Source organism: Procambarus clarkii, chromosome 66 (assembly GCF_040958095.1).
Source record: "Procambarus clarkii isolate CNS0578487 chromosome 66, FALCON_Pclarkii_2.0, whole genome shotgun sequence".
Classification (NCBI taxonomy): domain Eukaryota; kingdom Metazoa; phylum Arthropoda; class Malacostraca; order Decapoda; family Cambaridae; genus Procambarus; species Procambarus clarkii.
In genome coordinates, this window is record NC_091215.1 from 26,595,653 (window position 1) to 26,610,652 (window position 15,000).

The 15,000-nt window shown below is 52.3% G+C and overlaps 1 protein-coding gene across 1 annotated transcript in view; it reads left to right on the forward strand.

Annotated features, from left to right (window-relative positions):
• Nucleotides 1-12,840: 12,840 nt before the first annotated feature.
• LOC123769354 (uncharacterized) overlaps nt 12,841-15,000 on the forward strand; it is a 39,007-nt gene continuing 36,847 nt past the window's right edge. The window contains exons 1-2 of the mRNA XM_069310163.1: nt 12,841-12,850; nt 14,187-14,285. Coding sequence (XP_069166264.1) covers nt 12,841-12,850; nt 14,187-14,285 — 109 coding nt within the window. The remainder of the gene's footprint in view (nt 12,851-14,186; nt 14,286-15,000) is intronic.

Genomic DNA, 15,000 nt, shown 5'->3' on the forward strand with positions numbered 1-15,000 from the left:
GAATGGGCTGATAATTGTGTGTGGGTCATTAAGACGGCGGTAATGGGTCAATGGTCGTTACCAGACAACTCCCCTCATTTGGTGAGTGAGGCGTGACATGTCACCATCACCCCTCACACACCATCACCCGGGGTCTCTGTCCCCCGCCAGGCTTCACTATTACCGCCTCACCATCACCTAAATCTACACAGTAAAATAACAACGTACTGGAGTGAACGATATGGAAGCAAATGCAGAATAGAACCAGTGAAGAGCAGAGGTGCCATAGGCACAATCAGAGAACACTGTATAAACATCAGAGGTCCAGTGAAGAGTAGAGGTGCCATAGGCACAATCAGAGAACACTGTATAAACATCAGAGGTCCAGTGAAGAGCAGAGGTGCCATAGGCACAATCAGAGAACACTGTATAAACATCAGAGGTCCAGTGAAGAGCAGAGGTGCCATAGGCACAATCAGAGAACACTGTATAAACATCAGAGGTCCAGTGAAGAGCAGAGGTGCCATAGGCACAATCAGAGAACACTGTATAAACATCAGAGGTCCAGTGAAGAGTAGAGGTGCCATAGGCACAATCAGAGAACACTGTATAAACATCAGAGGTCCAGTGAAGAGCAGAGGTGCCATAGGCACTATCAGAGAGCACTGTATAAACATCAGAGGTCCAGTGAAGAGTAGAGGTGCCATAGGCACAATCAGAGAACACTGTATAAACATCAGAGGTCCAGTGAAGAGTAGAGGTGCCATAGGCACAATCAGAGAGCACTATAAACATCAGAGGTCCGCGGTTGTTCAACGTCCTCCCAGCGACCATAAGAAATATTGCCGGAACAACCGTGGACATCTTCAAGAGAAAACTAGATCATTTTCTTCAAGGAGTGCCGGACCAACCGGGCTGTGGTGGGTATGTAGGCCTGCGGGCCGCTCCAAGCAACAACCTGGTGGACCAAACTCTCACAAGTCAAGCCTGGCCTCGGGCCGGGCTTGGGGAGTAGAACTCCCAGAACCCCATCAACCAGGGCCCGGTCCCCCGCCAGGCCTCACCATCACCAGAGGGTCTGGGGGGGGGGGAGGGGGTGTGTGGTCACGTGTCCGGCACACGTCCCCTCTTGACCCTAACACACCCGTCACGGAGGGCCGCCCGTCACGGAGGGCCGCCCCTCCTCACGCCCGTCACGGAGGGGCAAAAAAAAGACAGAAGAGTTGTGGAGACATGATCACCACATACAGAATTCTCAGGAGAATTGAGAGAGAGATAGATAAAGACGCGACTATTGAGCACGGGCCGCGCCTGCACCAGGGGTGGGGGGGGGGAGGGCACAACACACTATAATAATCTTATCATTACAAGCAGTAAACAAGTGACATCATGATGCCCTAAGACGTGATAACACGATCGCAAATATCCGCGTTTTCTATGACTACGTTAGGTTAGGTTAGGTGGGTGGCTTGGGTTTGTGTGTGTTTTGGTGGCACTTATTTCACTTCTCTCCCTCTCTCATTCCCTTCTTTATTCCAACTCCTACACACCCTTAGTTTATCCTCCTAATTCTCCCTACCCCCCCTACTCCCCCCCCTCAAGCAGCTCAACCCCCCACAAGTACAATTAGGTTAGTACATACTCCCACCTATCCACCATTCGATCCCACATCCCAACCCCCAACCCCCATCCCCTCTTCATCTCCTCCCAGACCTATAATCCCCTCACTCCCCCCTCCCTCCCCCCCTCACCTCTCTACCCCCCCCCCAGCAGCTCTCCCGCACCATTTGTTCTTTTGTTAGAGCCCCTCCCCCCCCCCCCTCCCCCTCCTTGTTTACACAGTGGTCATGGGGAAAATGTGCACCTCAGTGTTGTCCTTCAGTGTTGTTTATGGAGAAGTTGACACATTTATGAGTGACACTGTGCGTGTGTGTGTGTGTGTGTGTGTGTGTGTGTGTGTGTGTGTGTGTGTGTGTGTGGGTGTGTGTGGGTGGGGGGGGGTGCGGTGTGTGTGTGTGTGTGTGTGTGTGTGTGTGTGTGTGTGTGTGTGTGTGTGTGTGTGTGTGTGTGTGTGTGTGTGTGTGTGGGTGTGTGTGGGTGGGGGGGGGTGCGGTGTGTGTGTGTGTGTGTGTGTGTGTGTGTGTGTGTGTGTGTGTGTGTGTGTGTGTGTGTGTGTGTGTGTGTGTGTGTGTGTGGGTGTGTGTGGGTGGGGGGGGGGTGCGGTGTGTGTGTGTGTGTGTGGGGGGGGGGGGTGCTGTGTGTGTGTGTGTGTGTGTGTGTACTCACCTAGTTGTGTTTGCGGGGGTTGAGCTCTGGCTCTTTGGTCCCGCCTCTCAACCGTCAATCAACAGGTGTACAGATTCATGAGCCTATCGGGCTCTGTCATATCTACACTTGAAACTGTGTATGGAGTCAGCCTCCACCACATCACTTCCTAATGCATTCCATTTGTCAACCACTCTGACACTAAAAAAGTTCTTTCTAATATCTCTGTGGCTCATTTGGGCACTCAGTTTCCACCTGTGTCCCCTTGTGCGTGTTCCCCTTGTGTTAAATAGACTGTCTTTATCTACCCTATCAATCCCCTTCAGAATCTTGAATGTGGTGATCATGTCCCCCCTAACTCTTCTGTCTTCCAGCGAAGTGAGGTTTAATTCCCGTAGTCTCTCCTCGTAGCTCATACCTCTCAGCTCGGGTACTAGTCTGGTGGCAAACCTTTGAACCTTTTCCAGTTTAGTCTTATCCTTGACTAGATATGGACTCCATGCTGGGGCTGCATACTCTAGGATTGGCCTGACATATGTGGTATACAAAGTTCTGAATGATTCTTTACACAAGTTTTTGAATGCCGTTCGTATGTTGGCCAGCCTGGCATATGCCGCTGATGTTATCCGCTTGATATGTGCTGCAGGAGACAGGTCTGGCGTGATATCAACCCCCAAGTCTTTTTCCTTCTCTGACTCCTGAAGAATTTCCTCTCCCAGATGATACCTTGTATCTGGCCTCCTGCTCCCTACACCTATCTTCATTACATTACATTTGGTTGGGTTAAACTCTAACAACCAGAATGTGTGTGTGTGTGTGTGTGTGTGTGTGTGTGTGTGTGTGTGCTCGCCTGGGTGTGCTTCTGTGGGGGGGGGGTGAACTTTGGCTCTTGGATCTCGACACTGTCATACCTCTATACGTCCTCCAAGTTCAACCTTTGTTTGACTATGAACTCCACGCCACATATTCCAGGACTGGTCTGACGTATGTTGTAGATATGGTCCTTAAGTATTCAGCATTCAGATTTATAAAGGGACTTTCAATTTCTGCCAACCTTGCACACGAGTGATATCTGTTTCATATGGCCACCAAGAGACAGGTTCGTATCAACAGTGAGAGGGGAGAGTGAGGGAGGTGTGTGAGAGGGAGAGTGAGGGGGAGAGTGAGGGGGAGAGTGAGGGGGAGGAGTGAGGGGGAGAGTGAGGGGGAGAGTGAGGGGGAAGGTGAGGGGGAGGGGGGGGAGCACCCCCAGCATCACGTGCGGGTCCCCCACAAAACTATGTCACCGAAATGTATCACGTTCCCATTGATTTCAGTTCTTTACGACGTGACCAGATTACTGCGTGTGTACTCTGCTGGTGGTACTCCCCTGGTGGTACTCCCCTGGTGGTACTCCCCTGGTGGTACTCCCCTGGTGGTACTCTCCTGGTGGTACTCTCCTGGTGGTACTCCCCTGGTGGTACTCCCCTGGTGGTACTCCCCTGGTGGTACTCTCCTGGTGGTACTCCCCTGGTGGTACTCCCCTGGTGGTTTTCTCCTGGTGGTACTCCCCTGGTGGTACTCCCCTGGTGGTACTCTCCTGGTAGTACTCTCCTGGTAGTACTCCCCTGGTGGTACTCCCCTGGTGGTACTCCCCTGGTGGTACTCCCCTGGTGGTACTCCCCTGGTGGTACTCTCCTGGTGGTACTCTCCTGGTGGTACTCTCCTGGTGGTACTCCCCTGGTGGTACTCCCCTGGTGGTACTCCCCTGGTGGTACTCCCCTGGTGGTTTTCTCCTGGTGGTACTCCCCTGGTGGTACTCTCCTGGTGGTACTCCCCTGGTGGTACTCCCCTGGTGGTACTCCCCTGGTGGTACTCCCCTGGTGGTACTCTCCTGGTGGTACTCCCCTGGTGGTACTCCCCTGGTGGTACTCCCCCGGTGGTACTCTCCTGGTGGTACTCCCCTGGTGGTACTCCCCTGGTGGTACTCCCCTGGTGGTACTCCGCTGGTGGTACTCTGCTGGTGGTACTCCCCTGGTGGTACTCCCCTGGTGGTACTCCCCTGGTGGTACTCTCCTGGTGGTACTCCCCTGGTGGTACTCCCCTGGTGGTACTCCCCTGGTGGTACTCCCCTGGTGGTACTCCCCTGGTACTATTGTCCTCTCATTTGATAGCCAGAGTCCCGTCTATTCTCTCGCAGCACTCGCCTCCATTACCTTGCATTTGCTTCACATGAACTCCATAAACCACCTATATCATTCTTGCAGTTTTACCAGCCTTCTGAAGCTCATCCTCCTTGGGAATTTCTGGGCGGCATTACACGTTGATAGAAAGTTTATCCTCCTTTGAGGAGGGTTTATACAGGAGTAAGTTAGTTTATTTAATTATAAGTTATTATAAAGGTTTATACAGGAGTAAGTTGGGTGGTGGGAGTGAGTAATGTGACTCTTCCTTCACCCTGATACACTGTCTGCTGCTCTCTGGTCCGCTCTTCACGCTTCGTCTCGCCTGGGCCACTGTGGGCCACTGTGGGCCCCCTGTGAGCCCCCTGTGAGCCACTGTGGGCCACTGTGGACCACTGTGGGCCACTATGGACCACTGTGGGCCCCCTGTGAGCCACTGCGGGCCCCCTGTGAGCCACTGCGGGCCCCCTGTGAGCCACTGTGGGCCACTATGGACCACTGTGGGCCACTATGGACCACTGTGGGCCCCCTGTGAGCCACTGCGGGCCCCCTGTGAGCCACTGTGGGCCACTATGGACCACTGTGGGCCACTATGGGCCACTATGGACCACTATGGACCACTGTGGGCCCCCTGTGAGCCACTGCGGGCCCCCTGTGAGCCACTGCGGGCCCCCTGTGAGCCACTGTGGGCGACTATGGAGCACTGTGGGCCACTATGGACCACTGTGGGCCCCCTGTGAGCCACTGCGGGCCCCCTGTGAGCCACTGCGGGCCCCCTGTGAGCCACTGTGGGCCACTATGGACCACTGTGGGCCACTATGGGCCACTATGGACCACTGTGGGCCACTATGGACCACTGTGGGCCACTGTGGGCCACTGTGGGCCCCCTGTGAGCCACTGTGGGCCACTGTGAGCCACTGTGGGCCACTATGGGCCACTATGGACCACTATGGACCACTGTGAACCACGTGAAAAGGCAGACAACTTCTGGCCCAAACCTCGCTATAATCAAGTATTATAACCTGCTCATAAACAAAACCCCCCCCCCCCCCAAAAAAAAAGTGATAGACTCTAACAACATATAATTGGACAAGGTCAAAGGTCAACACATATTTACCCATTAAGAAAATACAAAAAAACACACATAACGGCATTCAGTGACCCGGACAAAAGGACTACATCTGGTGTGTTTTATAATATATATTTCTCATTCTTTTTATCCTCTGGTTTTTGCCAATTGCCAGAATTATCATTTATTCTTTTTTAACCCCTAAAAGAGGGGGAGGTTGGGTGGGCGATACGCCCCTCTTGCCCGGCCCAGGCACAAATTAGCCCAATCATTGTATTGATGACAGGGTGTTGAAAATAGGCGTATCCCACACCTGAAATAATTGGTTAGAAATTGGATTAAATCGTGCCGGCTACGGCCAACCAGCCGGCTCTCTGACCCTCTGCTCTCGCTCTCTGACTCTCGCTCTCTGATTCTCTCGCTCTCTGATTCTCTGCTCTCTGATTCTCTCGCTCTCTCGCTCTCTGACCCTCTGCTCTCTGACTCTCGCTCTCTGATTCTCTCCCTCTCTGACCCCTGCTCTCTGACTCTCGCTCTCTGATTCTCTCGCTCTCTTGCTCTCTGACCCCCTGCTGTCTGACTCTCGCTCTCTGATTCTCTCGCTCTCTGACCCTCTGCTCTCTGACTCTCGCTCTCTGACTCTCGCTCTCTGATTCTCTCGCTCTCTGACCCTCTGCTCTCTGACTCTCGCTCTCTGATTCTCTCCCTCTCTGCTCTCTGACTCTTGCTCTTTGATTCTGTCGCTCTCTTGCTCTCTGACCCTCTGCTCTCTGACTCTCGCTCTCTGATTCTCTCACCGCTATTTGACCTGCAGAATGAGCCTGAGAGCTTCCAGAGGTGGTCTGATAAATGGCTTCTAGACTTTAACCCAAACAAGTGCAAGGGCTTCAGAACTAACGGTCACCCCAGCGAACACCCGTGACCTCACACATCACCAAACACTCGGGGTAGTTACAGCCCCGCTCCTGTGCCAGGTAAGTCCACTACGGGCTCACCATAGCCCGTGCTACTTGCCCCGCTCCTGTGCCAGGTAAGTCCACTACGGGCTCACCATAGACCGTGCTACTTGTAACTTTTTGTTCCGTGTAGGTGAATCAGTATGTCCCTCCCTCTCACTTCTTATTCATCTCTCGTTCCGAAGCTCTGCAGCCTTCCCAGGAGCGTAATATACTACCAGGAGGATACTTCTGCTGTCAAAGAGAAGTATATATACTCATATATGAAGAAATATATACTCATATATGAGTATATATGAGGAGAGCTTCTCTTTCCTGTGAGCACGTTGTGTATATGGTCAGCGGGACGCCTCTCCCGGGCCCTCTCGGGGAGCGTAGGGCGTAGAACGCCAGGGAGAATTAACGCACATTTAAACCCGAGGGACCGTAGGGGTGTGCTGCAGGTGTGTGCGGCGGTGTGGCTGTGTGGTGTGGCGCTCCTCCCGCCACACCCCTCCTTACATACTCTGCAAGTATATATCTGCCTATACCGCAACCCTGCCTCCAACCCTGCCTCCAACCCTGCCTACAGTCCTACAGATACGGTCACCCTACCGTGCTTGCCAGCCTCCGTGCCTCTCCCTGCTGGTCGCCATCTCTTGGGCCAACCAGGTACTGGCAAATTATTGGTGTCGCGTGGTTGGTTTTTTCTTCATGGCGAATCTTCATGTTTGGCCATGATGACGTGTTTGTGTGGACGAAACACAATGATATACCCACTAATAGTACCCCCTCCCCCCCCAATAGTACCCCCTCCCCCCCCAATAGTACCCCTCCACCCCCCCCCCCACCCATACACACAGACAGACACTGTCCCATATCCGAAGCCAAATTCTCCTAGACAAAAATGAGGAGAGTTTTACCATGGGCGTGACTGGTGGAAAAGTACAGAGAGCCCAACAGCAGAGGAGCGTGAGGCGCGAGGGAGTAATCAGGCGATTGTCGATAATAGCGCCTAATTGGTAATTACTGGCTAATGAGTCGTTATCGTGTTTGTGCTGGCCCCTGGTGCCACTCTTAGAGAACTTCTCACCTTACTAAACAGGATCAGCGGGGAGCTGTTGGTGGGTGATGGAGGGAAGGTGTGTTGGGGAGATGAGTGATGCTGCTACTCTCTCTCCTGGTGATCCTGCCACCCACAACAGTTACCTAACTCCCATCTCTCCTGGTGATCCTGCCACCCACAACAGTTACCTAACTCCCATCTCTCCTGGTGATCCTGCCACCCACAACAGTTACCTAACTCCCAGGTAACTATGAACAGTTGCATCAGGGGCAAGGAGCCGTGCCCAACGGTCTCGCCTTGGACTCCAACTCGGGTTGAGAGGCGAGGCAAGGGCGCCTCTCTCAGGAACACTGAGGCGAGGCAAGGGCGCCTCTCTCAGGAACACTGAGGCGAGGCAAGGGCGCCTCTCTCAGGAACACTGAGCTGTACTCTCACGATAGTAGACGTGACACCTTGTAGGTACCGGTGTACCCTCCACCACTGGTGTACCCTCCACCACTGGTGTACACCCCACCACTGGTGTACACCCCACCACTGGTGTACCCTCCACCACTGGTGTACACCCCACCACTGGTGTACCCTCCACCACTGGTGTACACCCCACCACTGGTGTACACCCCACCACTGGTGTACACCCCACCACTGGTGTACACCCCACCACTGGTGTACCCTCCACCACTGGTGTACCCTCCACCACTGGTGTACACCCCACCACTGGTGTACACCCCACCACTGGTGTACACCCCACCACTGGTGTACACCCCACTGGTGTACACCCCACCACTGGTGTACACCCCACCACTGGTGTACACCCCACCACTGGTGTACACCCCACCACTGGTGTACACTCCACCACTGGTGTACACCCCACCACTGGTGTACACCCCACCACTGGTGTACCCTCCACCACTGGTGTACCCTCCACCACTGGTGTACCCCCCACCACTGGTGTACCCCCCACCACTGGTGTACACCCCACCACTGGTGTACCCCCCACCACTGGTGTACACCCCACCACTGGTGTACACCCCACCACTGGTGTACCCCCCACCACTGGTGTACCCCCCACCACTGGTGTACACCCCACCACTGATGACCGTACACTTGAGTACTGCTATAGGGCCGTGTGTGGCGCCAGACTAAACAAACAGACACAAACCTTCCTCAGAAGCGAGGGACATAACCAACATCAAACACAGTTATTGTGTGATCTATTGGCTCGCCCCATTGTCATCTCAGCATCCTATTAACAATCCAAACAAGGCCGTTATCGAGCAAATTACTCGTTACGATTGTTAGAGAGAGAGAGAGAGTGGTTGTGGGAGCGCCGACGCCGGGATACGACTGGTGCCAATATTGTCCCAAGACAAACCATATGTAAACACCAATATTGACCGCCAGACTCAATCGTCTCCCGTGCTCCATCTCCCTCCCGTCCGTGGCCGTCCTTGTCGCAACCTTGGGCACGCGCGTGCGTGTGCGTGTTTGCGTGTGGCGTGAAATTTGCGTGTTATGTTGCGGGGGGGGGGGGAATGTTGGGTTGAGCGGAGTGGACTTCGTCGCGAAGGAAGCAGCATCTGTGGGCGACAGCACTTGGGGCAGATACATGCAAATTGTGTTACTGGTCGTAATTGTCTCATGCCCAAGACCCAGCGCCCCCGCTACCAGTGGTGGTCCCCGCTACCAGTGGTGGTCCCCGCTACCAGTGGTGGTCCCCGCTACCAGTGGTGGTCCCCGCTACCAGTGGTGGTCCCCGCTACCAGTGGTGGTCCCCGCTACCAGTGGTGGCCCCCGCTACCAGCGGTGGCCCCCGCTACCAGTGGTGGTCCCCGCTACCAGTGGTGGCCCCCGCTACCAGTGGTGGTCCCCGCTACCAGTGGTGGTCCCCGCTACCAGTGGTGGACCACGCTACCAGTGGTGGACCACGCTACCAGCGGTGGACCCCCGCTACCAGCGGTGGACCACGCTACCAGTGGTGGCCCCCGCTACCAGTGGTGGTCTCCGCTACCAGTGGTGGTCCCCGCTACCAGTGGTGGTCCCCGCTACCAGTGGTGGTCCCCGCTACCAGTGGTGGTCCCCGCTACCAGTGGTGGCCCACGCTACCAGTGGTGGTCCCCGCTACCAGTGGTGGTCCCCGCTACCAGTGGTGGTCCCCGCTACCAGTGGTGGTCCCCGCTACCAGTGGTGGACCACGCTACCAGTGGTGGACCACGCTACCAGCGGTGGACCCCCGCTACCAGCGGTGGACCACGCTACCAGTGGTGGCCCCCGCTACCAGTGGTGGTCTCCGCTACCAGTGGTGGTCCCCGCTACCAGTAGTGGCCCCTAGTGTCACTCCCCCCCGTCACCCCTCCACCACCCCCCCGCTCGTCACAACGTAACTATGTACATTGGTAATTGATTCTTTGATCTGTTGCTTAGCTTTGTGTCCCCCGCCCCCATTATAGTCCAGGCCAGACCCGGGCCAACACAGGACTAAGCCACGCCCTCCCCTCCGGCCGAGGCGCCCCTGTGCCCACCAGCCGGATTCTGGCCCTTACTGCTGGCCCCGGATTAGGCGGATGCAAATCGGCCGGAGGGTATTGTCGCCAAAGCCAAATTGCGGCCGAATCATGGCGTTAGCGATTGTTAACTGCGAAACGTGATGAATTCATTGGGTCATTTGTGATGCAAACATCATTTGTGTTGGCACCGCTGCTGGCCCCTCATACGCGTATCCTGCTCCTCCCTGCTTTATTCCCGTCTGCTTATGTCTGCTTTCTGTCTGCCTGTCGGCGCGTGGTGGTTCCTGCCGACGACCTTCCTCTGGCTTGACTGACCATCATCCTGCGAGGATAATATCATCCAACACCTTGACCAGGGCTTGGGTCGATGACCTGGCTTGGAGGAGGTGATCCAGTTCAAGATGGAAAGCCTAGTTAAGACCCGTGGAAGGCCTGGTTACGGGAGCTGGCGTAGACTAATGACCTGGTTGAGGGGAGAGATCGTAGCACCCAGATGAGACACACATCTGGAGACGATATGTGATTAATTATTAACACCTCAGCCACCACAGTCTCGCTCTGCACACCAGCACTATACATATGCAAGGCCAGATACCACCAAGGAAACACGGAGGCACTCACATACACTGTGTATACTAAGCTCTTGGGCCCCGCCTCGCAATTATCAACAGCCTGGTATTCAAGTTTCCCAACCCTTTGGGCTGTTATATCTATGTTTGAATCCATTTATGAAGTCTTAACTCCACCAACCACGCCACAACCGGTGTATGGATATATCTATACAGCGTCTAAGATATATCTCCTAAGATATAGCATCTCAGATATCGCCAATCATATATAGAACTAAGATATAGCACCTCACATATAGCACCTATGATAAAGCAGTTTTACACAGTCTTGAGTCATGAGAAACCTGTGAGGTCTGTATTGGTGAATTTTGTTGTGTCGATGTTCACTAGGAAACAGATGGGCTCCACCTATGGTGCCAAGCACCTCACCCAGGGGGGAGGGGGGAGAGAGAGAGAGAGAGAGAGAGAGAGAGAGAGAGAGAGAGAGAGAGAGAGAGAGAGAGAGAGAGAGAGAGAGAGAGAGAGAGAGAGAGAGAGAGAGAGAGAACAAGCAGGAGTGGTGTTCCAGTACCCAGCAATACACCAGCAGACAGTAGGCTACTTGTATTGAGTGAACGGGGTGAGAATAGCTTAAACTACCTCATCCCTTTGTGTGTACTTATACCTCAATAAACATATTTTAATTTTGTATTGTGTGGGGTAGTGTTGAGGTGGACGAGGTGAAGCCTCCTCGCCAATCACGTTCATACCTTGCACCTTGAGTGCTATCCCTTAAATCCTCGAGTGTTGTCAAGCTCATATAAAGACTTACACATATCTGAGCCTGTAAAAAAGGCGGGAAAAAGTCAGTGTTCAAGGGTGTTAAACAAGGTAAGGAAGGAGGAGGGGAGTGACGGGCGGCGGCGCTAGGCGGGGGATTACTGTTGTGACCCAGAGGGAGGCGGAGGGTGTAGTGTGTTCCACCTCCAGGAGGTCAATATACCTCCTGGGTGTCAGCGCTGTCTCTTCACCGTCTCCCAGGGCCGCATTACCGCCGGGACCCGCGCCGTATACCACTCTCCGCCTCCCTCTCGCCCTCCACAATATTGTACTCAAATGCCGCAAATGGTGACACTCTCCAGTGTGGAGTGGTCAGGTGGAAGTCTCCGGGAACCTTATGTTCTTAAGATTTCTCACTTCTCCTTACGTTATTGTCTCCTGGGGGGGGGGGGAGGAGGTCGGCCGCGGAGGGTCCAGGATTACTGGGAATGAGACAGATAGCTTATCCGGCTGAGGCCAGGCAAGGAATAAGGTAATGTTGGGGGGTCAAAAGTCCGCTCCAGGGAAGTTACCCATCAATCCTCTGTAACTCGGAGGGGCGCGCACTTCCCCAGCAGTTGTGTAGATGACAGGCGGCCTCCAGCTCCTGGGACCCGGCACGCTCCTCTAGCGACATTCACGCTACACATGTCTGCTACATCTTCGTCTTGTAAGTTAGTGATCTTGCAACGATGCAGCGGCCACCAGAGGGAAGATCCAGCACAAGATAATAATAGAACAGCCGAACTCTAAAGTTTTGTCCAAACAACATTAAGGTACTATACACCTGCTGATGGACCGGGATGTAGATCATAGGAGTTTATGAAGACAAAAAGCAAGGAAGCCTTTTTTTATACATAATGGTTCTGCCTTTCTTGGTATATTAAGCTTTTCTGTTATTACTTCGTTAGTCTTAAATCTTAAACACAATCACTACGCGTCATGGAACAATATACTTTACACCTGAACAATAACTGTAAGGTAATTGTACTGCTGACAATCAAGGTAATTGTACAACTTTATTAATATGAATGCTGTAGTTTATTATCACGTTTATACAAATATTATAAAACAGGTAATATATGAACATTTGGAACCACAACTCAAGACGCTCACTTATCTTATGTCATCAATATGTAAGAAAGTAATATTATTATGCATTTAATCTTATACATGTTCATGTCACTGTACATAGGTTCATGTGTGTGTGTGTGTATATACAAATGTTCATATGTAAATATGTATATATGTGTAGAGATATGTATATAGGTCTTTATGTGTATAAATATATCTACAGGTCTATATGTGTATGTGTACACAGGTCCATATTTGTGTGGATATGTCCACAGGTTGACATGTGTAGAGGTGTAGAGAGGTTGACATGTGTACAGGTGTGTAGAGAGGCTGACATGTGTACAGGTGTGTAGAGAGGCTGACATGTGTGGAGGTATGTAGAGAGGTTGACATGTGTACAGGTGTGTAGAGAGGTTGACATGTGTGGAGGTATGTAGAGAGGTTGACATGTGTGGAGGTATGTAGAGAGGTTGACATGTGTACAGGTGTGTAGAGAGGTTGACATGTGTACAGGTGTGTAGAGAGGCTGACATGTGTGGAGGTGTGTAGAGGTGTAGACATGTGTACAGGTGTGTAGAGAGGCTGACATGTGTGGAGGTGTGTAGAGGTGTAGACATGTGTACAGGTGTGTAGAGAGGTTGACATGTGTACAGGTGTGTAGAGAGGTTGACATGTGTACAGGTGTGTAGAGAGGTTGACATGTGTAGAGGTGTAGAGAGGCTGACATGTGTACAGGTGTGTAGAGAGGCTGACATGTGTACAGGTGTGTAGAGAGGCTGACATGTGTACAGGTGTGTAGAGAGGTTGACATGTGTGGAGGTGTGTAGAGAGGCTGACATGTGTGGAGGTGTGTAGAGGTGTAGACATGTGTACAGGTGTGTAGAGAGGCTGACATGTGTACAGGTGTGTAGAGAGGCTGACATGTGTGGAGGTGTGTAGAGGTGTAGACATGTGTACAGGTGTGTAGAGAGGCTGACATGTGTGGAGGTGTGTAGAGGTGTAGACATGTGTACAGGTGTGTAGAGAGGCTGACATGTGTGGAGGTGTGTAGAGAGGTTGACATGTGTACAGGTGTGTAGAGAGGTTGACATGTGTACAGGTGTGTAGAGAGGCTGACATGTGTACAGGTGTGTAGAGGTGTAGACATGTGTACAGGTGTGTAGAGAGGCTGACATGTGTACAGGTGTGTAGAGAGGCTGACATGTGTGGAGGTGTGTAGAGGTGTAGACATGTGTACAGGTGTGTAGAGAGGCTGACATGTGTGGAGGTGTGTAGAGAGGTTGACATGTGTACAGGTGTGTAGAGAGGTTGACATGTGTACAGGTGTGTAGAGAGGCTGACATGTGTACAGGTGTGTAGAGAGGCTGACATGTGTGGAGGTGTGTAGAGGTGTAGACATGTGTACAGGTGTGTAGAGAGGCTGACATGTGTGGAGGTGTGTAGAGGTGTAGACATGTGTACAGGTGTGTAGAGAGGCTGACATGAGTACAGGTGTGTAGAGAGGCTGACATGTGTGGAGGTGTGTAGAGAGGTTGACATGTGTACAGGTGTGTAGAGAGGTTGACATGTGTACAGGTGTGTAGAGAGGCTGACATGTGTACAGGTGTGTAGAGGTGTAGACATGTGTACAGGTGTGTAGAGAGGTTGACATGTGTACAGGTGTGTAGAGAGGCTGACATGTGTACAGGTGTGTAGAGGTGTAGACATGTGTACAGGTGTGTAGGGAGGTTGACAACAACTAACTAACACGTGTCTCCTCCAGCAGGCTCGAGTATGTTCTGCTACCACTGTCCACCCAGCCTCCACCCCGGCTCCTCCCCACGGATACCCACGCTGGAGTTCCCGTACTCTCCCGCACACCCATGTTAGTACTCTACCTCTTGTTAGTACTCTCCCTCTTGTTAGTACTCTCCCTCTTGTTAGTACTCTACCTCTTGTTAGTACTCTACCTCTTGTTAGTACTCTACCTCTTGTTAGTACTCTACCTCTTGTTAGTACTCTACCTCTTGTTAGTACTCTACCTCTTGTTAGTACTCTCCCTCTTGTTAGTACTCTACCTCTTGTTAGTACTCTACCTCTTGTTAGTACTCTCCCTCTTGTTAGTACTCTCCCTCTTGTTAGTACTCTCCCTCTTGTTAGTACTCTACCTCTTGTTAGTACTCTCCCTCTTGTTAGTACTCTACCTCTTGTTAGTACTCTACCTCTTGTTAGTACTCTACCTCTTGTTAGTACTCTACCTCTTGTTAGTACTCTCCCTCTTGTTAGTACTCTACCTCTTGTTAGTACTCTCCCTCTTGTTAGTACTCTACCTCTTGTTAGTACTCTCCCTCTTGTTAGTACTCTACCTCTTGTTAGTACTCTACCTCTTGTTAGTACTCTCCCTCTTGTTAGTACTCTCCCTCTTGTTAGTACTCTCCCTCTTGTTAGTACTCTACCTCTTGTTAGTACTCTCCCTCTTGTTAGTACTCTACCTCTTGTTAGTACTCTACCTCTTGTTAGTACTCTCCCTCTTGTTAGTACTCTCCCTCTCTCTCTCTCTCTCTCTTTGTTCCTACTCTCGTGTTAGTATTCTCTATCTC